General features: G+C 41.9%; 1 protein-coding gene across 7 annotated transcripts in view; it reads right to left on the bottom strand.

Annotated features, from left to right (window-relative positions):
• POGZ (pogo transposable element derived with ZNF domain) overlaps positions 1 to 25,004 on the bottom strand; it is a 58,383-nt gene extending 33,379 nt beyond the window's left edge. For 2 of the 7 annotated variants that reach the window (XM_032154640.1, XM_032154642.2), the window contains exons 1-3: positions 24,657 to 25,004; positions 7,066 to 7,190; positions 5,910 to 6,068 (exon numbers count right to left, since the gene is read on the bottom strand). In XM_032154640.1, the coding sequence (XP_032010531.1) occupies positions 5,910 to 6,068; positions 7,066 to 7,189 (283 nt within the window). In that variant the 5' untranslated portion in view covers position 7,190; positions 24,657 to 25,004. Of the gene's footprint in view, positions 1 to 5,909; positions 6,069 to 7,065; positions 7,191 to 7,289; positions 7,692 to 24,656 lie in introns of those variants that run through there. The other 5 variants (XM_032154639.2, XM_032154641.2, XM_032154643.2 and 2 more) reach the window with 3 other exon arrangements.
• Positions 25,005 to 25,329: the final 325 nt, after the last annotated feature.

Here is a 25,329-nt window from a genome sequence, read left to right as displayed (position 1 = left end):
TAGCTAGGAATACAGATGCCCACCACCATGTCCAGCTAATTTTTGTAGTTTTTAATAGAGACAGGGTTTCACTATTTGGCCATGCTGGTCTCAAACTTCTGACTTCAGGCGATCTGCCCGCCTCAGCCTCCCAAAGTGCTGGGATTATAGGTGTGAGCCACTGCGCCCAGCCTTCCTTCGTTCTTTTAAGTTTACTTCCATACCCTTAAAGCCCAGAAATAGAGGGCTAAATACAATAGGAATTGAAAACCATAATTAGTTATACTGTCAGAAATTTATAACATTAAATTCACATCATTCACAGCTCAAAATTAAGCAACAGTTTATTTCACCTCATAATGTTTCTTTCCTGTGCAAACGTAAGATCAGTCAGAACTACAGGAATAATTTTAAAATACTAAGTAGTAAATTCTAAAGAACATCAAACAGAATAGTAAAAATATTCCAAAATTTTATTCCTGATACTTTCTTTTTTTTTTTTTGAGATATAGTCTTGCCCTGTTGCCCAAGTTGGAGTGCAGTAGTGTGATCTCAGCTCACTGCAACCTCCACCTCTCAGGTTCAAGCGATTCTCCTGCCTCAGCCTCCCAAGTAGGTGAGACTACAGGTAAGTGCCACCACACTCGGCTAATTTTTTTGTATTTTTAGTAGAGATGGGGTTTCACCATGTTGGTCAGGCTGGTCTCGAACTCCTGGCCTCAAATGTTCTGCTCACCTTGGCCTCCCAAAGTGCTGGGATTACAGGTGTGAGCCACACACTCGGCCTTGATACTTTCTTAAAGGCAAAACACACACAAAAAACCAAACCCGGCTTTGAGATATAATCCACATACTGCCCATTTAAAATACACAATTCAGTGATTTTTTTTTTTTTTTGTATATTCCCAAGGTTGTGCAACCATCATCATCATTATTTACTTCTAGAACATTTTCTTTTCTTTTCTTTTTTTTTTTTTGGAGATGGAGTTTCGCTCTTGTTGCCCAGGCTGGAGTGCAGTGGCGTGATCTCGGCTCACTGTAACCTCTGCCTCCCAGGTTCAAGCAATTCTCCTGCTTCAGCCTCCCGAGTAGCTGGGATTACAGGCACATGCCACCATGCCTGGCTAGTTTTTTATATTTTTAGTAGAAACGGGGTTTCACTATGTTAGCCAGGCTGGTCTCAAACTCCTGACCTCAGGTGATCCGCCTGCCTCGGCTTCCCAAAGTGCTAGGATTACAGGCGTGAGCCACCACACCCGGCCTAGATCCAGAACATTTTCATCGCCCTCAAAAGAAACCTCATTTCCCCTAGCAATTATTCCCCATTCTTTTCTCCTCCCAGCCCCTGGCAACCACGAATCTAATTTCTCTCTCTGTGGACTTGCCTATTCAAGACATTTCATATAGATGGAATCATATAATACATGACCTTTTGTGTCTGGCTTCTTTCTTTTTTCTTTCTCTTTTTTTTGAGACAGAGTTTTCCTCTTGTTGCCCAGGCTGGAGTGCAGTGGTGCAATATCGGCTCACAGCAACCTCCGCCTCCCGAGTTCAAACGATTCTCCTGCCTCAGCCTCCCTAATAGCTGGGATTGCAGGCATGCGCCACCACACTTGGCTAATTTTGTATGTCTGGCTTCTTTCTCAGCATTATGTTTTCAAGGTTCATCTATGTTATAGAATGTATCAGTATCTCATTCCTTTTTATGGGCTAATAATATTCCATTGTGTACATATATTACATTTTGTTTATCCATTAATTTATGGACACAGGTTGTTTTTACTTTTAGCTATAACAAATGATACTGCTATGAACATTAGTGCACAAGTTTTTATGTGAACATGGTTTTCCATTCTCTTGGGTATACAGCTAGGAGTAGAACTGCTGGGTCACATGGTAACTCTATGTTTAACTTTTCGAGGGCCAGGTGAGGTGGCTCATGTCTGTAATCTCAGCACTTTGGGAGGCCAAGACAGGCAGATTACTTGAGGTCAGGAGTTTGAGACCAGTCTGGCCAACATGGTGACACACTGTCTCTGCTAAAAATACAAAAGTTAGCCGGGTGTGGTGGCAGGCACCTGTAGTCCCAGCTACTTGGGAGACAGAGGCACGAGAATCATTTGAACTTGGGAGGCAGAGGCTGCAGTGAGCCGAGATCGCGCCACTGTACTCCAGCCTGGGCAACAAAGCAGGCTAGAGTGCAAATTCCATCTCAAAAAAAAAAAAAAAAGTAATACATGCCACAAACACCTTCCAGTTTGTGGTTTGTCTTCTCCATGTGTGTTTTTTTTTTAATCACATCTTTAATATAGTTCTATTTATCAATTTTACCCTTTATGGTTAGCTCTGTTTTTGTATTTGGTTTAAGAAATCTTTCCCTCTTCTGAGACCACAAATTTTTTTTTAAATTTTAAATTTCTAAACTTTTTAAAGTACACTAAGTGAAACAATACTGAATTGTTTAAAAATTATTCTCATTTGCTGGCGGGGAGCAGTGGCTCATGCCTGTAATCCCAGAACTTTGAGAAGCTGTGGTGGGTGGATCACTTGAGGTCAGGAAATGGAGACCAGCCTGGCCAACATGGTGAAACCCCGTCTCTACTAAAAATACAGAAATTAGCCGAGCATGGTGGCGCATGCCTGTAATCCCAGCTACTTGGGGAGGTGAGGCATGAGAATTGCTTGAACCAGAGAGACGGAGGTTGCACCACTGCACTCCAGCCTGGGTGATGGAGTGAGACTCTGTCTCAAAAAAACAAATGTTATTCTCATTTGCTATGTTACTAATGTAGTAAGCAGATAATATATCAATACAATTAAACTGAAGGCTTAAAGGGAAACTGGGTTGTAAGAGGCAATATTTCTCATTCACTTTATTCTGAAGCTATATCCTTAAAGTTGGACTAGCATTTCAAGAGTTCCTAGGCTGGGCACGGTGGCTCACACCTGTAATCCCAGCACTTTGGGAGGCCGTGGTGGGCAAATCACCTGAGGTCAGGAGTTCGAGACCAGCCTGGTCAACACTGTGAAACCTCATCTCTACTAAAAACACAAAAAACTTAGCCAGGCATGGTGGTGCATGCCTGTAATCCCAGCTACTCAGGAGGCTGAGGCAAGAGAATTACTTGAACCCAGGAAGTGGAGGTTGCAGTGGGCCAAGATCACACCACTGCACTCCAGCCTGAGTGACAAGAGGGAGACTCTATCTCAAAAAAAAACAAACAAACAAAAAAAAAACAAAAAAGAAAAAACAAGAGTATCTGATGAAAAAAGTTACAGAACTATATGTATTTTTTATATAGATATATAAAGTGAAATAAATTAGACAACTGCAATTAATTTATGCTTACCTATGGATGAATTTTTTTTTGGAATACACAAGACTGTGGTTACTTACCAGTCTATACCCACTGTCTTCTTTTTTTCATGAACATGGGTTATGGGTTAACATTTTAATTTAAATATTAGAGGCTTTTGAAGTAAATAAAGTCAATTTATATTTTTTAGAAAAAATTAGTACACTGGCCATAGGCTGGCTCAAGAATCAAGGGTACATTCAAGGAGTCAAGGAGACTAGGTCATCTTAGCATGTCATAAGATGCTCAGCTGGCCTGGCATGGTGGCTCACTCACGCCTGTAATCCCAGCACTTTGGGACGCCAATGAGGGAGGATCGCTTGAGCTTGGGTGTTTGAGATCAGCCTGGGCAACATGGTGAAACCCTGTCTCTACAAAAATTATAGAAGTTAGCCAGGCATGGTGGCATGTGCCTGTAGTCCTAGCTACGTGTGGGGCAGAGATGGGAGGATTGCTGAGCCACAGAGGTTGAGGCTGCAGTGAGCTGTGTTCACGCTACTGCGCTCCAGCCTGGGTGACAAAGCGAGATCCCGTCTCGGGGGAAAAAAAAAAAAAAAAAAAAGGATGCACAGCCATCTCAGCATGGGCCTTGGAACCCTGGGATCAAAGAAAAGGTTAGGTAAGCTGGTTGCTAACAGAACTTTAACAGTTTAAGAGACACATAGGACTACTCCTGTGGTAGTGGGTTATCAGAACTTATAAACATTAGTGTCACTAAAGTTGTTATACAACTCCCCCACTGCTAAATTTGACTGGCTTAAAAAAAAAAAAATACACAGGAAAGCAATATAATACAGTGGAAATCCCGAAAGTTTTGAAGTCCAGAAAATTCAAATACAGTTTAGTCACTTAGCAACTATTATCACTTATAACTAAATTATTTAGACTCTCTAGGCCTCAGTTTCCACATCTGTAAAATAATAGAAATCTTTACATAAATGGTTCCCCATCTTTATATACACAAGGGTCCCCATTTATAAGTTTTTTAGAAGTCTAAAGATTCCCCATAAAATCATCATATTTTCAGTATCTAAATACTGAAAAACTTTGGAAATCATGGAGGTTTTAAAGTTTGATAATACCTAAAGTTGGTAACAATGCGGGGAAAGAGCTATTGGCGGGGACTTATTTAGAGCAACCTATCAGGACAACTTGACAGCGTCTATCAAATCATAAACACCTGATCCAGCAAATCTCACCTCTAAGACTTGATATTGCAAATATGTTTTACACAGTGGGCAAAGACACATGCCTGAAAACATTCACCACAGCATCATTTGTAATCGCAAAGGATGCGGACCCTAATAAATGTTCAACAATAGGGGAATGCATATATAAATGGTTATATCCCCAAATTAAAAACCATACTCTTTTCTAACAGCAGTATAAACTGACACAACATTTCTAGATGGCCAACCCAGGAACAATACTGATCACAATTCTTAAAAACTGTGATAACCTTTGAGCCAACAATTTGTTTCAGAAATATATTTGCAGAACTAATTAACAATGCGAGAAAAGATACAGAGATAGGAATGTTCACTGAAGCTCTTTAAAATAGCAATATACCCACTTACAACCCATTGTTAATAAGGTAATCAAATAATGGGAAATACAGTTAGTCATCAAAAATGTTATAGATGACTTCATTAAGATATTCACTATTAAGGGGAAAAGGCAGGCAGAGTAATGTACAATTTGTATAATCTTTTTTTGTAAAAAGAAAATCACCACATATAACACATAGATGTATATAAAAATAAATATACATACAGAATAAAAGTAACCATCAGTTATCTTCAGGTGGTGGGATTATGGTTAAACATTTTTTCTTCCTTTCGATTTTTTTTTTACTTTATAGTTTTTCTACAATTCATATATTATTTTTGTAGTACTAAAGCTGTTTTAGTTTTAAAGGAAATAATTAAAAAATAAAGTCTCTTGCAGTAATGCAATGACTCTATGAAAGTGCCTACACTTCAGTTATGAATCTTGAGACATAACTGGTCAACAACTCATCTTAGGAGTGTAGAAATAGACATCAGAAATTAAATAGAAACCAATAATATATAGCCTTTCTATTAAAAAAAAATACACTAAAAACACTAGTCTTTCACCATTTCTTTCATGTAGACAACAACCCTATCCTATCTTCCATACTCAGGAACCAATAAACAAATGAATCTGCCAGAGAAAATACAGAACTGCCCTGGGAAAATTCTTACCAAACTAATGGAATTTTTCTCATTAAAGAAACAAAAACAACCAACCAACCAAACAAAAAAAGCTTAACAGTTAGGAATTTTGGGTTGACATTTTCTCTCTGAGAAATTATCAGTAGCAAGAATCTACTGCTCTCTCACTTGAAACACCAGTATCGAGTCAGCACTAACTTAGAAGGAATAGCACCATCTACAGAAATCACTTCCATATCAGAGAATCATTACTAAATTCATTTTCCAACTAGTAGAACCACATCTGTACCTAACTAAACAGGTATGGCTGTCCCTGAGACCTTTTTTATTCTTTCACCCCTCTAGCCCAGGATTATTATTTCCCAATAATCCCACTTACCATTGTTGTTGGCAATTAGTGTGACAAGAGTCTTCTTTGTACTGTCGCTGTTCTGTGCCCCGCTGCTACTAACGGTGGTGGATGTAGAGAGGTGCCCAGCAACAGAAGCATGGGCAGCGATGGGCACTGGAGCCGAGACTGGCTGCTGGCTCACAGAAACTGTGGGGAAGGGGAGGCATAGTCACTTGGAGACAGGGACAGATGACACTAAAGGATACTGCTCTAATCTTCCCTTTCCATCTTGTTGTGGGTCTCTATAGCCAAAAAGTTTCCTGTTTCATAAATCCAACTGTTCATGTGATTTCTCCTCCTACTTAACCCTTAGTCCACCATTTAAACACAATCCCTTCTTCTTTGTCTCACATCTCCTGGTTAATTAAGTTACATCACTGAGCCCACTGAACTGGGATTTTAATCTTTGCTTACACAGCACTAGCAAACCTCTAGGACTCAAAGGTTTATTATTACCACTAGTGGTATTCATAATCATGCATATTAAGCCATCCAAAAGACCCTGAACTGTGCCCTATTTCAGCCTAAACCAATGCCATCTTCAGGTCTCAAGACAGGAAAAATAAAAATAAAGAGCAACTGGTACAATTTAGGGGAGCAAAAGAACTACCACCCATTTTCTGAATTCAGGGCAATCTAGAATTTGACCCAGCAGCATCACCTTTATGAAAGAAAAGCTAACAAGCCTAAATTTGTAAACTGTCCATGAAGGCAGACACAAGGCAATTTCTACTCCACTCACAAAGGAAACCAAGTTCAAGTAAAACAAAACAAAAAAAAAAAAACAAGACTATGGGAACCTATTTTTGACTGGGTACATAAATGAGCACTGACACACACACACCACCACTTTGAATTCTTGTTCATACATCTTTTAATAAGAAGACTGCTAGATATTTGATAAACACTGGTTAATCCAACCTTCCAATGTTTTCAATGAATTAAATATATAGTTTCTAGCTATATGGATGAGGAAACTGAGGTTTTCACAGACTAGAGCATGGGAAAAAAGGTAGCACCAGTGAGTGCCACAATGAGGTCTCCCTGGATTCTTAAAGTCCTTTTCCATCTCACACTTTGTTAACCAAAATACCATTCAATTTAATTAATTTAAACCATCTAAGATCAGAAGAGCTTTTGTTACCTGTGGTAGTTTTATCCACTGAATTATAATCTTCAACTACAGAGTCCTCAATGACATCACTGATTTTCTGCCATGGCTCCAACTCCTCCTCCTCACATTCCATGAACAGGTCGGTGTCCGCCATGCTACAAGAAAAACATTCAAATAAGATATAGGCCTAAGAATAGGAGATACTGCTTTATACCAAATATGAAATCAGAACTTTGACTCCATTGGTAACCTACCTCCTTGGGCTCCTTTATCATATCCTCTAGCCTTCCTCCATTTCCAAGGGTTCAGAATTACAACTTTTATTATTGAATATTAAAATCCATTCCACAGCAAATTATTTAATAATTAGGGTTACAGGCCGGGCATGGTGGCTCCCGCCTGTAATCCCAACATTTTGGGAAGCCGAGGGAGGTGGATCATCTGAGGTTGGGAGTTAAGAGAACCAGACTGGCCAACATGGCAAAACCCTGTCTCTACTCAAAATACAAAAATTAGCCAGGTGTGGCGGTGCGCCCCTGTAATTCCAGCTACTTGGGAGGCTGAGGCACAAGAATCGTTTGAACCCAGGAGGCAGAGGTTGCAAGGAGTCGAGATCACAGCACTGCACTCCAGCCTGGGGGACGGAGTAAGACTCTGTCTCAAAAAAAAAAAAAAAAAAAATAGGATTATAAAAGCTTAGGCCAGGCACAGTGGCTTATGCTTGTAATCCCAGCATTTTGGTAGGCTGGAGTGGGTGGATCACTAGGTCAGGAGTTCAAGACCAGCCTGGCCAAGATGGTGAAACCCCATCTCTACTAAAAACACAACAATTAGCCGGGCACGCTGGCAGGCGCCTGTAATCCCAGCTACTTGGGAGGCTGAGGCAGGAGAATTGTTTGAACCCCGGGCAGCAGAGGTTGCAGTGAGCCAAGATCGCACCACTGCACTCCAGCCTGGGCAATAGAGACTCCATCTCAAAAACAACAACAACAACAACAAAAAGTTTAATGTGTAACACCCAGGGCCAGGGTTAGGATGAGGACAGTGAGGTAAGTCAAGCAAAGGCAGGATTGGATTCAGTCTTTATTTAAAACAGATATTCTGTTCATTATGGATTGTTCTGCATTAATATTGATCTTTTAAAATGATGCATTAAAATGCATTTATTATGATTACTGAACCTCTCTGTACTCCTTTAAATTTTGCATCTAAGATGAGAACCTCACTTGTCATACTCTAGTCCCAGTCCTACTACTACCTTGTACATCTAGTCTAGGAAATCCTGGAGGCCATTCCACTGTGATTTTGGAGTCAACCCTTAATTTGAAAACACTGCCTAAATTACATGTCCCTTTAAAAAATTAAAGTCTGAGCCGGGTGCACTGGCTCACGCCTGTAATCCCAGCACTCTGGGAGACTGAGGTGGGCAGATCACCTGAGGTCGGATCACCTGAGATCGGGAGTTCGAGATCAGCCTGACCAACATGGAGAAACCCCGTCTCTACTAAAAATACAAAATTAGACAGGCGTGGTGGTGCATGCCTGTAATCCCAGCTACTTGGGAGGCTGAGGCTGGAGAATCGCTTGAACATGGGAAGTGGAGGTTGCAATGAACCACAATTCACGCCACTGTACTCCAGCCTGGGCAACAACAGCGAAACTCCATCTCAAAAAAATAAAAATAAATCAAAATAAAGTCTGTATCTCTGCATTACAAACAAAGAGTTATTGCTACTCTGCCCTCCAATAACAGTTTACTAAGGGTCAGTTTCTTTGTGTTGGAACGGGAGTACTATTACTGCTCAATGTTCAAACAAAGCCTTTACTGCAAAGGCTCTAAGTGTCCTTAGTGTCTTAGTAATTCTGCTGCTACATCCACAAGCGAAAACCAAAACCAACCAACCAACCTAACCATTCTGTTTATTGAGTAGTTAGTTAGGGCCATACAACCTGACAGTAGCAGTTAGCAAGATGCCCAACAGATGGCATTGTTTCCCTTGAAAACTGAAAATAATCTTGCAATGCCCCAGTGAGTCAGCTATAGCCAGCGGCAGTCTGGGTTTTAATGGGTAAAGTGCTTAACTGGATTCTAACTGGTCTTTAATCTTCTATTTTAATTATTTCTGTCTTTCTAAACCAAAGCCACAAAGGGGGTGAGGAAAGAAAAAGATCTAAGGGATCAACTTACTTAAATTCGCTTATTTTCAGGCTTCATTATATGAAGACAATACTAGCCAGAAACTGAATTAAAAAGAAACCAAATCCATATCACAGGTATTCTTTGAGACAAAGACAACACATGCCTTTGTTTTCCAGTCTAATTCCACTACAAAATATGACATTTTCAAAAACTTTTTCCTTAAATACTTAATTTTATTCCATTGTTCTTTGCTGTATAACTTTGAGAGCTTAGAGTCAACAGATAATTAATGCGCAAATATCCAACACCCAGCAGAATGAATATAAACTGTGGATAATAACCTCTGCCGATGGTTTTCAAGGACCTACTTTTGTCCTAACCACTTACAAGCAAACTCTCCACACATATGAAAACTTTGCTTTGGAATATGAAGAGCTATCAGAATACAAATTGTGGTTTTCAATGTCATGCCTGTGGTTATTTTAATAGCATATCTGAAAGGGTGTTCTTTTATCTTAAGTATTTATAATACCTTAAGAGTTTCAGTTCTTTATTTTATAAAGCAATGAATTTTAATAATATTGAAATTTCTTCCATTTGACTTTCTGAGAGAAATGGAAAGAACTCCAGCTTGGGTAGCATAGCAAGACTCCATTTCTACAAAATTTTTTAAAAAAATTAGCCAGCTGTGCGGCACACACCAGGGGTCCCAGCTACTAGGGAGGATGAGGTAGGAGGATTGAGGATCGCTTGAGCCCAGGAGTTCGAGGTTACAGTGAGCTTGAGGTTACAGTAACTGCAGTGGTGCCACTGCACTCCAGCCTAAGCTGGAGAGCTGGAGAGCAATACCCCATCCCTACAAAATAAAATAAAAAACAAATGGAAATAACCGAAAAGGGCAGATCTGAAAAGATGGCAAAGAAAAATGTTTATGTCCTAACTACTTTTTAATCAAGTGAGAAAAATATCTCTTCTCCTTAGGTATGAGTACTGCCAAGATATCCAATGCAAATTAAAAGACTCAAAATGAAAAGAAAATCCAACTTGGCCGGACACAGTAGCTCACATCTGTAATCTCAACACTTTGGGATGCCGAGAAGGGTGGATCATTTGAGGACAGGAGTTCCAGACCAGCCTGGCCAACATGGTTAAACCCCACCTCCACTAAAAACACAAAAATTAGCCGGACATGGTGGCACATGCCTGTAATCCCAGTTATTCAGGAAGCTGAGGCAGGAGAATTGCTTGAACCCAGGAGGCAGAGGTTGCAGTGAGCCAAGATCACGCCACTGCACTCCAGCCTGGGCAACAGAAGCCAGACTCTGTCTCAAAAAAAAAAAAAAAAAAAAAGAAAGAAAAAAAAGAAAACCCAACTTATGGGGAAATATTTTTCATGTTTTTTTTTTTTTAACAACATAGAAGATGGAGTTAGCTAATAAGGTTTGTCAACTCAGAAAATATTAGGTCTGCTGACTGAACATATTTCACAGACTTACACACACAAAGCATCTCTGAAAGACACTGAAGCCAAATTTTTCGAAACTGTCCTTGATTCTGACCTACACTCTGCTATCTCAGGATGTGATCAATTCCATTCATTTTCAGCATCTATAACTCAGGGTCAAAAACATGATACAACAGAGATATATCAACCTAATGTAAATACTCAGCAAACCAAAAATAGAAAATGCAAATTTAGATCCTTCTTGTAGTTTTCTAGTTATCAAAAGGAAATCTTATACTAACATAATAAAATGCAGTATTTAATATTTCTACCAAGATTCTCAAGAAACACCACCATTCTCTGTGGTCTTTCAAGTGATCCATGGCATACAGTCTCCTTTCAACTTTTTTTTTAGCCCCGATCATGGCAAGGACAGCCTTTCAACTGTTTTTGAACAAAAAAGACAGGAATTACTAAATATGCAGTGTTAACATGTATATCCAGATTCTGAAAATGTGACCTCCTCAAAAAAAAAAAAAAAAAAAAACACACACAAAAAAACAGATCTTCCCAAACTATCGTTCCACACATTTAACCTCCTTCCATACCAAATCTTTCTCATAAGGTAAAAAAAAAAAACAACGAAACAATGAATTTTATTCCCTCTTCCCTAATTTCTTGCTACGAAGGATTGGATACTTATCACACTAAAAAAATTATGTTGAAATGTAATCCTTAAGGGACATTTTAATTTCTCATTTTTTATTCCAAAACTGCCAAATAGAAATGCGAATTTCAGCTATTAAAAGCCAGCCCATAGTGAAACAGTGTCACATCAAGAGGAAAATGGCTGGGTGCGGTGGCTCACGCCTGTAATCCCAACACTTTGGGAGGCCGAGGTGGGGGGATCAATCACCTGAGGTTGAGAGTTTGAGACTAGCCTGGCCAACATAGTGAAACCCCATCTCTACTAAAAATACAAAAATTAGTCAGGTGTGGTGGCACACGCCTGTAATCCCAGCTACTCAGGAGGCTGAGGCAGGAGAATCGCTTGAACCCGAGAGGCGGAGGTTGTAGTGAGCTGAGATCGTGCCACTGCACTCTAGCCTGGGCGATAGAACAAGACTCCGTCTCAAAAAAAAAAAAAAAAAAAAACCAAAAGGAAAACTTGGATGGGCAGTAAATTTGGGAATCATACTGCAACCAAGTGAAGAGGCAAATTTTCATACTACGAGTCTCTGAATCAAAATTGTAGTGGTTCCTTTTCTGCTAATTTTAATGAGATACAAATTTTAATTGAATAAAAAAGTTAGACATGTATTCGTCACTCAAGTTTCAAAAATTATCAACTCAAAATGGATTCCTTCATTTATGCCCCCACTTCCCTCTATTATACTGAAACAAATCTCTAAAACATCATATTCATAAATATTTTGGTATGTAGCTCTAAAAGATAAGGACTTTAAAAGACGATAGTTTAAAAAAATTGTATGGCTGGGCGCGGTGGCTCAAGCCTGTAATTCTAGCACTTTGGGAGGCTAAGGCGGGTGGATCACATGAGGTGAGGAGTTTGAGACCAGCCTGGCCAACACGGTGAAACCCTGTCTCTACTAAAAATACAAAAATTAGCCAGGTATGTAATTCCAGCTACTCAGGAGGCTGAGACAGGAGAATTGACTGAACCCAGGAGGCGGAGGTTGCAGTGAACCGAGATTGCACCACTGCACTCCAGCTTGGACAACAGAGCAAGACTCCATCTTAAAAACAAAAAAATTGTATTACCATTACATGTCTAAAAAATTGATAATCCCTTAATATCAAATATCTAGTCACCATCCCAATTTCTTTTTTCTCTTCTTTTTTTTTTTTTGTGAGATGTGGTCTCATCCAGGCTGGAGTACAGTGGCACAATCTCAGCTCACTGCAACCTCCCTCCCAGGCTCAAGCAATCCTCCCACCTCAACCTCTTGAATAACTCTTGGGACAAAGAGCTAACTCTTGGGATAACCAAGAGCCACCATGTCTGGCTAATTTTTTGTATTTTTTTTTTTTTTGTAGAGAGGGGGTCTTACCATGTTTCCCAGGCTGGTCTCAAACTCTGGACTCAAGCAACACACCTGCCCCGGATTCCCAAAGTGCTGGGATTATAGGTTTGAGTCACTGTGCCCAACTTTTGATGTGTTTTGATCCATGCAGTTATCTTTACAGATACTCAATGTGTCCTATTTTGGCCAGTGGGAATGTCTTCAGCTGGCTGCTGAGTCCTTCTGACACAACCCTAGTATCGTTTGATACAATCTTTGCTGACAGTCAAGATGTTTCAGCTCATCTCATACATTTCCTGCCCCAGACCTAGAACCAGCCAATTCTTCAAAGAATGATACTGGTGGGGAACGAGTTTCCAAGACCACAATAAAAGGCTAGGGTCCTTCTTGTTCATTTTAAATAAAAAATTACCTCCATATGCATCCCCAAGTATTAGCTATCTTCAACTTTGCTCTTATGTCATCTGACAGAAAAATTCCACATCCACAAATGTATTTCTTAGAAATCTAAAAAAAAACCTTTCTCCCGAAATTTTTACTTGAAATGTTTGTCTTATATATTTATTAAACTACTCATTACTTCCCCTCATATCCTATCCTGACTGTATGTATTCCCCTAACAAAATACCTAGATCATTAAGAGAATTTATATGTAGTTAAGAAATTTTGGCCGGGTGTGATGGCTCACATCTGTAATCCTAGCACTTTGGGAGGCTGAGACGAGAGGATCACCTGAGTTCAGAAGTTCGAGACCAGCTTGTGCAACACAGAGAGACCTCATCTCTATTAAAATTTTTAAAAAATTGTTTTTAAAAGATAAATTTTAAGAAAAATATAATTAAACAATCAAAGGTTAACAAAGAGGACACATTTAGTTTAATCAAGCCTTTTAGCAAGTAACTTTTCCAGACTATCTTTTCTTTGCCTGTAATCGCACCACTTCAGGAGGCTGAGGTGGGAGAACTGCTTGAGCCCTAATTGTTTGAGCCCAGAGGTTCGAGACCAGCCTAGGCAACTTGGTAAAATCTCATCTCTATAAAAAGTAGAAAAATTAGCAGGTTGTTGGTGGCATGCACATCTGTAGTCCCAGCTACTCAACAGGCTGAGGTGGGAGAATCTCTTAAGTCCAGGAGGTGGAGGCTGAAGTGAGTTGTGATTGAGCCACTGTACTCCAACCTGGGCAACAGAGCAAGACCCTGTTCTCAAAAACAAACAAACAAACATGCAAACAAACAAAACTATCTTTTCTTGAACAGAGGATATAGACAGATCATGTCAAACATTTCAAACAAAATTCTCAACTATTCCTAAGCTAGTAAGGATCTTTTTCAAGCAAATGCATGAGGGGGTGGTAGCAGAGGTGGAAAACAGAGATTTAGATACAGCAGAAAGCCTACACCTCTACTTTCAAAAGAAGAGCTCATTTCGGGACCGGGCGCGGTGGCTCACGCTTGTAATCCCAGCACTTTGGGAGGCCGAGGCGGGCGGATCACGAGGTCAGGAGATCGAGACCACGGTGAAACCCCGTCTCTACTAAAAATACAAAAAATTAGCCGGGCGTGTTGGCAGGCGCCTGTAGTCCCAGCTACTTGGAGAGGCTGAGGCAGGAGAATGGCGTGAACCCGGGAGGCGGAGCTTGCAGTGAGCCGAGATTGCGCCACTGTACTCCAGCCTGGGTGACAGAGCGAGACTCCGTCTCAAAAAAAAAAAAAAAAGAAGAGCTCATTTCTAATCTTCAATTAAATTCCCAATAGTGCTAAAATATTTCATCATATTCCAGTGTTCTCCAACATATATCAGGCACTGCCCAAGCTATACACTACATCTGTAGAAGGATTCATTCAACACCTATACCTAGCTTACATAAAGGGAACCCTAGTTCATAAAAGACATAAATAATTAAGGAATCTTCATAAGTGACAGTGAATTTTATCAGAGGTCAAGTTTGCCCCCCAGAGGGCATTTGGCAATGTCTAGAGACATTTTTGGTAGTCACAATCAGGGTGGGGGTGAGGAGAGGTGTTACTGACCTATCTAGTGGGTAGTGGCCAGGAGTGCTACAAAACATCCTACAATGCATAGGATAGCCTGGAGATTATCCAACCCTAAATGTCAATAGTGCCAAGACTGAAAATCACTGATCAAACTGAATACATGTTCTGAAAACAAGGGCAATTTTTAAAAAATCATCCCACATTCTATACAAAAAGAACTATCATTTCTTCTTAAAAATATTTGTCCTCTCAGGCCAGGCACAGTGGCTCATGCCTGTAATCCCAGCACTTTGGGAGGCCGAGGCGGGCAGATCACGAGGTCAGATCAAGACCATCCTGGCCAATATGGTGAAACCCCGTCTCTATTAAAAATACAAAAAAATTAGCCAGGCGTGGTGGTGGGCACCTGTAATCCTAGCTACTTGGGAGGCTGAGGCAGGAGAATGGCGTGAACCTGGGACATGGAGCTTGCAGACTGGGCCACTGCACTCCAGCCTGGGCGACAGTGCGAGACTCCGTCTCAAAAACTGCAACAGAGCAGAACAAGGTTCTTATGAATTATTCAAATGGTTGTATCTTATATGTTAAAATTTTTTTTTATAAAACTCATATATACCTAGTCTGTTTCATCCTATAATCACCTACCTGTGAAACTTGATTTTTTTTTTTTTTGAGACAGAGTCTTGCTCTGTCGCCCAGGCTGGAGTGCAGAGGCACGATCTCGGCTCACTGCAACCTCCGCCTACCGGGTACAAGTGATTCTCCTGTTTCAGTCTCCCAAGTAGCTGGGACTACAGGTGCCCGCCACCACGGCCGGCTAGTTTTTGTATTTTTAGTAAAGACGGGTTTTCACCATATTGGCCAGGCTGGTCTCGAACTCCTGACCTCAGGTGATCCACCCGCCTTGGCGTCCCCAAAGTGCTGGGATTACAAGTATGAGCCACAGCACCCAGCCAGGAACTTGATTTTATCTTCATATTCACCTGACAACTTTTAGGTCACAGGGTCTTTGTCGCCTGGGCTGTAGTGCAGTGGCGCAATCTCAACTCACTGCAGCCTCCACCTCCTGGGCTCAAGCAATCCTCCTGTCTCAGCCTCCCAAGTAGCTGAGACTACAGGCATGTGCTACCATGCCTGGTTAATTTTTGTATTTTCTATAGAGTTTTGCCATATTGCCCAGGCTGGTCTTGAACTTCTGGACTCAAGTGATCTGCTTGCCTTGGTCTCCCAAAGTGCTGGGTTTTACAGGCATGAGCAGTTGTGCCCAGCCTCCCCAGTTCTAAATTTTTTCTAGTTGTGGCCCCTTTACAATTCCTCTACAGGTTACTTTTGCTACATATAAACTCTTCTTGCTTCTTCAACTTCCAAATCATTTTTGCAGAGAGCAGTGCCTCAAAGTGACAAAATGGAAACCTATTTCTATGTTCTTCCTCAAAAATCTTATTTATGGTTGAACTTAAAAGTTACAGTAGCTCTGTATCTCAAAAGCCAAAGGTTATGATTGTAATATGTTTAAATAGAAAAACATTAGCCAGGCCTGGTGCAGTGGCTCACGCCTGTAATCCCAGCACTTTGGGAGGCCGAGGTTGGTGGATCATTTGAGGTCAGGAGTTCGAAACCAGCCTGGCCGTGACCAGAGACGTGGTGAAACCCCGTCTCTACTAAAAAGAAAATACAAAAATTAGCCAGGTGTGGTGGTACACGCCTATAATTGCAGCTACTCGGGAGGCTGAGGCAGGAGACTCTGTCTCAAAGGGGAAAAAAAAAGAAAAACATTAACCAATAAACTATTGACTAATAATTCACATTAGTTATCAGCTGTTTTGTCTATGGCGTTTTTTTTTTTTGCAAACAAATAAACAAGAAAAGCCAAAAACAACGTATGAAGTATTACCGACAATAATATTTAACCTGAATCAAATCAATTATTTATTTATTTTAATTTAACTTTATTTTTTTTTAATTTTTTGAGATGGAGTTTCACTCATTGCCCAGGCTGGAGCCCAATGGCGCGATCTCAGCTCACTGCAACCTTCACCTCCTGGGTTCAAGCGATTCTCTTGCTTCAGCCTCTCACGGAGCTGTAATTACAGGCATGCGTTACCATGCCTGGCTAATTCTGTACTTTTAGTAGAGATGGGGTTTCACCATGTTGGTCAGGCTGGTCTTGAACTCCTGACCTCAGGTGATCCACCCACCTCAATCTCCCAAAGTGCTGGGATTACAGGTGTGAGGCACCGCGCCCGGCCCAAATCCATTATTTAAATGTAATTTTGCGTTTACAAGAAATACAGCAATAAAAGAACAAATTAAATATCACCACGAAGAAATAATGAGATAAACCCAGAAGGTGGGACATTCTAGAAGGAAATAATCAAAGCAGAATATGGAACATTCTATAAAACTAATATAGTCTCTTTAAAAATGTCAATGTTCGGCTGGATGCAGTGGCTTATGCCTGTAATCCCAGCACTTCGGGAGGCCAAGGCAGGCGGATCACCTGAGATCAGGAGTTCGAGACCAGACTGATCAATATGATGAAACCCAGTCTCTACTAAAAATACAAAAATTAGCCGGGCGTGGTGGTGGGCACCTGTAATCCCAGCTACTCGGGAGGCTGAGACAGGAGAATCGCTTGAACCCAGGAGGTGGAGGTTGCAGTGAGCCGAGATGGTGCAATTGCACTCCAGCCTGGGCAACAGGAGTGAAACTCCGTCTAAAAAAAAAAAAAAAAAAAAAAAAAAAAGTCAATGTTGGCCGGGCGTGGTGGCAGGCCAAGGTGGTAGAATTGCTTAAGGTCAGGAGTTCAAGACCAATCTGGGAAACAGAACTGATCCCTCTAAAAAATTTTTAAAAAGAAAGGATAATCATATTATATTCATGTAGGAGAATATATTTATTCCTAGGAAATGTACAAAATATTTAATAGAAATATCTTGAGAGTGACTTTCAAGGGGTTAAACAAATACATAGATATTTGGCTTTTTTTTTTTGGAGACAGGGTGTCACTCTATCCCCCAGGCAGGAGTGCAGTGGCACAATCATGGCTTATTGCAGCCTCAACCTCCTGGGCTCAGGTGATCCTCCTGCCTCAGCCTCCCAAGTAGTTGTCACTACAGGCGGGCTATTTTGATATTTTCTTATAGATACTAGTATGCCAACTTTCAAAAAATATTTGGCATGGTTAGAAATACAAAACATTAAACATTAAATACAAAACACTGGCCGGGCGCGGTGACTCACGCTTGTAATCCCAGCACTTTGGGAGGCCGAGGCGGGCGGATCACGAGGTCAGGAGATCGAGACCATGGTGAAACCCTGTCTCTACTAAAAATACAAAAAATTAGCCGGGCGCAGTGGCGGGCGCCTGTAGTCCCAGCTACTCGGAGAGGCTGAGGCAGGAGAATGGCGTGAACCCTGGGGGGCGGAGCCTGCAGTGAGCCGAGATCGCGCCACTGCACTCCACTCCAGCCTGGGTGACAGAGCGAGACTCCGTCTCAAAAAAAAAAATAAAATAAAAAATAAATAAATAAATAAATAAATAAATACAAAACATTAAAAATCATCCTGTCACCAGGCGCAGTGGCTCACGCCTGTAATCCCAGTACTTTGGGAGGCCAAGGTGGGCGGATCACAAGGACAGGAGTTCGAGACAAGCCTGGCCAACGCAGTGAAACCCCGTCTCTACTAAAAATACAAAAATTAGCCGTGAGTGGTGGCTGGTGCCTGTAGTCCCAGCTACTCGGGAGGCTGAGGCAGGATAATCGCTTGAATCCGGGAGGCAGAGGTTGCAGTGAGCCAACATTGCGCCGCTGCACTCTAGGCAACAGAGCCAGACTCTGTCTTAAAAAAAAAAATCATTCTGTCTAGGTGGTGGACAGTTTAAGTGTTCCTTGTTGAATTCTTTCACCCTTTTCTTTTTTCTTTGTGACAAAGTCTCGCTCAGTTGCCCAGGCTAGAGTGATCTTGGCTCACTGCAACCTCCGCCTACCAGGTTCAAGCGATTTTCCTGCCTCAGCCTCCTGCGTAGCTGGGATTACAGGCATGCGCCACAATGCCTGGCCAATTTTTGTATTTTTAGTAGAGACGGGTTTCACCATGTTGGTCAGGCCGGTCTTGAACTCCTGACCTCGTGATCCGCCCACCTTGGCCTCCCAAAGTGCTTTGGTTACAGGTGCGAGCCACTGCGCCCAGCCTCCTTCCCCCTTTCCACATGCGTGAAATTTTCTTAATAAAAACTGAGGTGGGGTAGGAGGGAGTGGAACTACCTACTCATATCTTAGCTGTGATATTCTGTACTGCTACATTCTGCCATATCTCTTTGGTATTTACTAAATAACTGGTAGCCTTGTTGGCTGAATTTCTTGATTTATTCCCAGGACCAATTTTCATGTAGCTTGTATATATACATTTCTCTTTTTTTATTTATATGCATCCATTTTCACTTAATATACATTTCTTAAGACATAGCAAAATAGTTAAGTAAGAAATAACAAATTAAGGTGGATTATGTAGGCTACCAAGGAGGTACATTACTCTCTTCCATTAATCCATTATTTGACATCTTGGTAACGTAGGTGGTTTCTCTATTTTGTAGTAATTGTAACATGATTTTTTTGTGCACTCAATAGGTTTTACTTAACACTGCAGGCTCACACAGAACTATCAGCAATACTCAGCCTCTTGTCTCATCCTTCAATCCATAATATGGGAGTACCAGATAAATACCCTCCTGGGGGGAAGGGGATTATTTCTTAAATGCTGGCGAATATGGTAGTCTACTTTATACTAAGGCCCTATATGATCAGCTAGTCAATAAAAGTCTATATAATTGTAAAGCCAAGATAAAAACAGACCTTTTAAAACAATGTACTATTTACAAGCAGCAAAAAGAATCCTGCAGATACACCTGCCTACTTTTAAGGTATTTAATGGGCAGCAAATGTTGCCTATCTTCATCTCAAAGAAAATGAGAAAAAGATCTGTTTTCTACAACTATCCTGACATACTTGGTTCTTGAAGCTCTGAATTCCTTTGTCTTGTTCTTTCATAGCTGTAAAGTCCAGAAATGAAGAATGAAGAATTCAGAAATGAAGAATTTGGTATCTAACGTTTTCAATTTACTGCCAGTACATACCTGCCCAAAAACCAACATAAAAAGAACATTTGGAACAGGAAAAATACTGTATAGAAAACAAACATTTTAAGAATACCACTTTCTTGTTCCAGGGTGAAAAATAAACAATGATAATCCTCAACATAACTGGTAATTATGTTTTTAAGTTACCTCAATTTTTGGCTCTAGAAAAGACTAATACTAGAAAACCTATAGGCCTGAATACTTAATCTGTGTATAAAACTATAGTTAAACATGTAATAAGCTTTTATTCATCCAGTCTTTTGCACAGCCTATTCTGTCCTTCACAACATCTAACTGTTGTAGTACCTCATATATAAGAATCATAAGGGTTTTACGTAGTCTTAACAACCTAAAATTTCCAAACTCAAAATACTTTCCTCTTGTCTGGTAGCCAATCCTGTATCAAGAAACACCCAAATATTTAGTTCTGTGCTCTTTACTAAAACAAGTAAAGTAAGCAACAAGCTCTCTTTTTTAAAGGGGTTCAATATTCAGGAGTCCCTTTCCCAAGAAAAATATCTACTATGATGGAAAGCTTTTTTTCGATGACAGTTGTGTGTTGCCTAAATTCCATTTCTATGCTTTCAAGTTCTTTTAACTCTGCTAAAATCTAGCAATAGGTTAGTGTCTCTCTTCTGCTCTCCTCCCCTTGGTTACATATAAAAACATGTTTTCCAGTTGGGCGCAGTGGCTCACGCCTGTAATCCCAGCACTTTGGGAGACCAAGGCGGGTGGATCAAGAGGTCAGGAGTTTGAGACCAGCCTGACCAACATGGTGAAACCCCATCTCTAGAAAAATACAAAATTACCCAGGTGTGGTGGCGCATGCCTGTAATCCCAGCTACTGAGGAAGCTGAAGGAGGAGAATCGCTTGAACACGGGAGGCGGAGGGTGCAGTGGGCCGAGATTGCGCCATTACGCTCCAGCCTGGGCAATAGAGCGAGACTCCATCTCAAAAAAAAAAAAAAAAAAGACAAGTTTTTGTGGATATGGCTTAATACCACAAACAAGAATACCAAAGAATATATCAAAATGTTACCATATTGATATTATGACAAAGGCATTAACCAGCTCTAGGATTTGTAATCAACCAGCTCTAAAGTTTGTATTTTACAGATAAGATCAATACAGTGGTTTAGAGAGACTAAGTAACTTCCTCAAGGTTACAGTTAGTAAATATCCCAGTTAAGATTCAAAGCAAGCTTTTTTTGCTTTAGAATTCTTCCCCAGGTCACTGCCTCTTCCAACAACTTCAACTATTTATAAATTCTCCCAAAGTTCCCCAAGGGAGTTAGATTTGAACGATCTAAAGAGCAGAAACATAGGACTGACCGAATGATTCTCATTTTTCTGACTCTCAAAATTATTGAAGACGCCAAAGATCTTTTATGTGAATTTTATCTTTCCACATTTACCACATTCAAAATTTTAAAATTTAGTATTTATCAACGTATTTTAAGACAAGCCCATTACAAGTTAACATAAATAACATTTCAACAAAAAATACTTTCCCTCCAAAAAGTGAGAAAAGTAACGCTGTTTTGCATTTTGCAAATCTCTTTTATGTCTAACTTGATAAAAGATGGTTGGATTCTCACAGTTACTTCTGCATTCAGTCTGTTGCTATACGTCGTTTTGGTTAAGTATATAATGAAAATCTAGTCGGAAAAGGGAGAAGCATTTTAATAACCTTTTCAGATAACTGTGTTTGGTAAATACTAAAACTCAATAAATGGTAGTTTTTTTTTTTTTTTTTTTTTTTTTAAATAAATAGAGACAGGGTCTCGCTATGTTGACCAGGCTCAACTCCAACTACTGGGCTCACACGATTCCTCCACCTTGGCCTCCCAAAGTGCTGGGATTACAGGAGTGAGCCACCACACTAGGCCAAATAGTAGTTTCTTAAAGGATAGTAACATTTTGGACTCTCAAACCACATCAATCCACTTTTTTACTGTTAAAATCCATTGCTATATCTGGTATTTTCAAAGGATCTTTTACCTTTGCTTGATTTTGCAACATCATGCATTGGTCATTTGCAAAATATAGATTTACTGAGTTATGCCCATCTGCCAAATAACATATTTCATTATACAACATTTTTAAATATTGCAGTCCTTAACCACTGATATCATAAGGAAAGTCTTTTAAGTACTAGGAAGCTGTCAAACTCCAGCTGTCAACTTTTTAAAAATTCTAATTTTCACCGAAATTTTATCACTGGTAATAAATACTGTCAATTGTTTTCCTAAAAGTGACAAGCTCACTTCATTTTCAAGAAATATCTGCCAAATACTAAGTGTGAAAAACCATAGTCTGTCAGTCGTTCTTTCAAGTAAAAATGCTACTCCATGAAAGAAGCCACTCATAACCCAATCTCACAAATGCTTTTCCCTCACAACAACAATCACACCTCCATAGGCAGCATAAATGCTTTATCCATGTTTATTTCATCACAAATCCTTAAAAATTAAAAAGACATGTAGTCAAAAGCTAAGACTTAATAATAATAGGCCGGGCACGGTGGCTCATACCTGTAATCCCAGCACTTTGGGAGGCCAAGGCAGGTGGATCGCCTGAGGTCAGGAGTTCGAGACCAGCCTGGCCAACATGGAGAAACACCGTCTCTACTAAAAATACAACCCGGGAGGAAGAGATTGCAGTGAGCCGAGATAGTGTCACTGCACTCCACCCTGGGCGACAGAGCGAAACTCCGTCTCAAAAAAATAAAAATAGAATAATAAATTTTACTGCTTCAAGGGCATTCTCAAGTAAGTAGTTTGGTGCCACTGACTTGCTTTGTGCTAAGTACTGCCAGTAGTTTTACCCAGCCTTGCTTTCGAACCATCAGTGTATCAGTGAAAACAATAAATAGCATCTTACTATTATTTTGAAAATAGTTATGACCTTGAGGCTCCCCTGAAAGGGTAAGAGGAGATCCCCATGGGTCCTCTGTCCACACTTTGAGAACTGCTTTCCTACATTATACCACTAGTTCAAGATGGGAGTGAAAACTCTTAACTAAATTACGTTCGTCCCAAGAGTCCATTCTGTTACCTTCTTTAGTTTGAGATACACCACCAACACAGCTCTGGAAAAGGGAAGGAAATCAAGGGCACAAGGTGTCACTTGTTTCAACATCTTGAACACTTTTATGTTAGACCAGTAATTCTCAATGTAGTGATTACATTAATCAGTCTCAGCCGCAGGACTGCTCATTTGAAAATGTAAAGATGACAACCCTCCTCTGCTCCATTCAAATAAGTTTGGGGGATAAGCCCCCCCAAATTGTACGTTTAACAACCTTCAAGTTACTTTTTATGCACCCTGAAGTTGAGAACGATTGTGCTAACTGTTCGAATTCAGAGTTCAAGCTCTCAGACCCTGAGCAATGGTGTCTCAAAATTAATAGTTTGCCAAGGAGCAGCCCTCCCTGCCCCCTCCGTTTCCCTTTCCTCTAGTTGGGTAAATGCCTACAGAAGTAAAACCCGGGCCGGGCGCGGTGGCTCACGCCTGTAATCCCAGCACTTTGGGAGGCCAAGGCGGACGGATCACCTGAGGTCAGGCGTTCAAGACCAGCCTGGCTAACATGGTGAAACCTCGTCCCTACTAAAAATACAAAAATTAGCCGAGCGTGGTGGCACATGCCCGTAATCCCAGCTGCTAAGAAGGCTGAGGCAGGAGAATCGCTGGAACCCGGCAGGCAGAGGTTGCAGTGAGCAGAGATCGTGCCATTGCACACCAGCCTGGGCGACAACAGTGAAATTTCGTCTCAAAAAAAGAAAAAAAAGGTAAAACCCAATTTCTGTGGAGTTTTGAGCTGCGGTGAGAGGTGTCTACGGGCTTGGAGGGACAGGTTACACCGCCTGCATCAAGACAGCGGCTGTTCTGAGATAGTCCAACTGCATCTTACTTTCCATTTCGAAAATGACACTGGCCACTAAATGACTCTTGAGGACTCATCAGCACTACCTTTTTCTGAACTAAGAATGTCTAAGACAAGTGCTACTAGCAGTTTGAGAGAATCCCACATCTGGAGAGGAAGGAAAGAACAACACGCAGAAAGACGGAAAGCAAGTAGATCAACGACAGTGCTCCTTTGCAAAAGGTGCCAAGAATCTAAAGAAAATAGTCCCCGGGATAAACATGGCGCCCACCGCGGCAGGACATAATCACCAGAAAATAAAGATTCCCGCCCCATTCCATTTTATAAATCACGGCGCCATCCCAAAAGAAATTCGGGGACCGAGGGAGGAGACTTCGTAAACTAGCTGCAGTGCACTAAGGCTTAGGATGTACTATTAGACCAAGCAGAGATTACATAACACAAGGGATCGGCTCAGCAATCACTCATTTTCCTCCACCCGCTCAAAACGAGCGCCCCACTCCTTCTGGGAGCGGGGACAGGCCGGGGAGGGCCGCGCACCCCCACCCCCAAGCGCCGCTCCGCCGCCGCCGCCCACCCCCACCGCCGCACGGCCTCTGCCCGCCATTCGCACCCGCCCCCTCCTTCCCCCAGGCCCCCGCCCCCCGGCCGCCCCTCCTCGAGAGCCTCGGCTGGATCGGGTGTGTGAGGCCGTGAGGGAGGGGGCCCGGCGGGCCGGGGTCACCGGCAAGCAGGGCTCCGCCGCCGGCCCTTGGGTCCGGGCCGCGCACTCCGCGGCCGCCCCTGCCGCGGGCCGCGCCGCCACTCGCGGTGGGCGGGGGCGCGCATCGCCGGCCCCCCGCCCCCACCCCCGCGCGTACCGGCCCCATCCCCCTCTCATTGTTTCGCCTCTGAACGCCTCGCCGAGCGAAAAGATAACGGAACCCCCGGGAGCAGGGGGTGGGGAGGGAGAAGGCTCGCTCGCTCACTCACCTCCCGTGGTCGTCGCCGCCGGTAGTCTGACCCGAGGAAGGCGCCGTCGCCTTAAAGGGACCTTACACCCAGCGCCAGAAGGGGGTGGGAGCAGGGGAGGGGACGGGGGCTTGGGGGGAGACGAAGAAGAGGTAACCGTTGAAAGCTCGTCTCCCCAAGGGTGAAAGGAAGCCTCCCTCGGGTTCGAGTGATTTGGGGTGGATTTTTTTCCCGAGGGGGGGGGGGGGGGGGGGCCGGGGGGGGGGGGGGGGGGGGGGGCCAAGGAATGCGGCTCCGTGTACGGGAGCTGGCGCGGGGGAGAGAGACGCCGACTCCCCCCACCGACCCTCTCGCCCCGCGGAGGGATACGTCTCGTCACTTCCGCCCTCCCCTTTTTCACGGCCTCCCAATTGGTCGGAGCGCGCTGCACGTCATGGGCTCATCCAAACCCCTGCCCGGGCTTCTTTTCTAGTCAAGTTTGGTTGGGCCTGCAAATAAATAAATAAAGGAAAACATTTTTTATAATGAAAAAATAATAATTAGCTTCAGAATCTATATCTAAATTTTGGTGAGAAAAATGAGACTCCCAAAGAAAATATTCCCCAATTTACTTGCCTAGAGTTTCCAAGGAAGTGTTGGGAGGTTCCCCCACTTTCCACTCAAGGCTTAGACCCAGTCAAGAGGGAGACTTCAT

Source organism: Hylobates moloch, unplaced genomic scaffold (genome assembly GCF_009828535.3).
Source record: "Hylobates moloch isolate HMO894 unplaced genomic scaffold, HMol_V3 SCAFFOLD_5, whole genome shotgun sequence".
Classification (NCBI taxonomy): domain Eukaryota; kingdom Metazoa; phylum Chordata; class Mammalia; order Primates; family Hylobatidae; genus Hylobates; species Hylobates moloch.
Note: the sequence above shows the minus strand (reverse complement) of the source record. Positions and strands in the feature narration are given on the sequence as shown.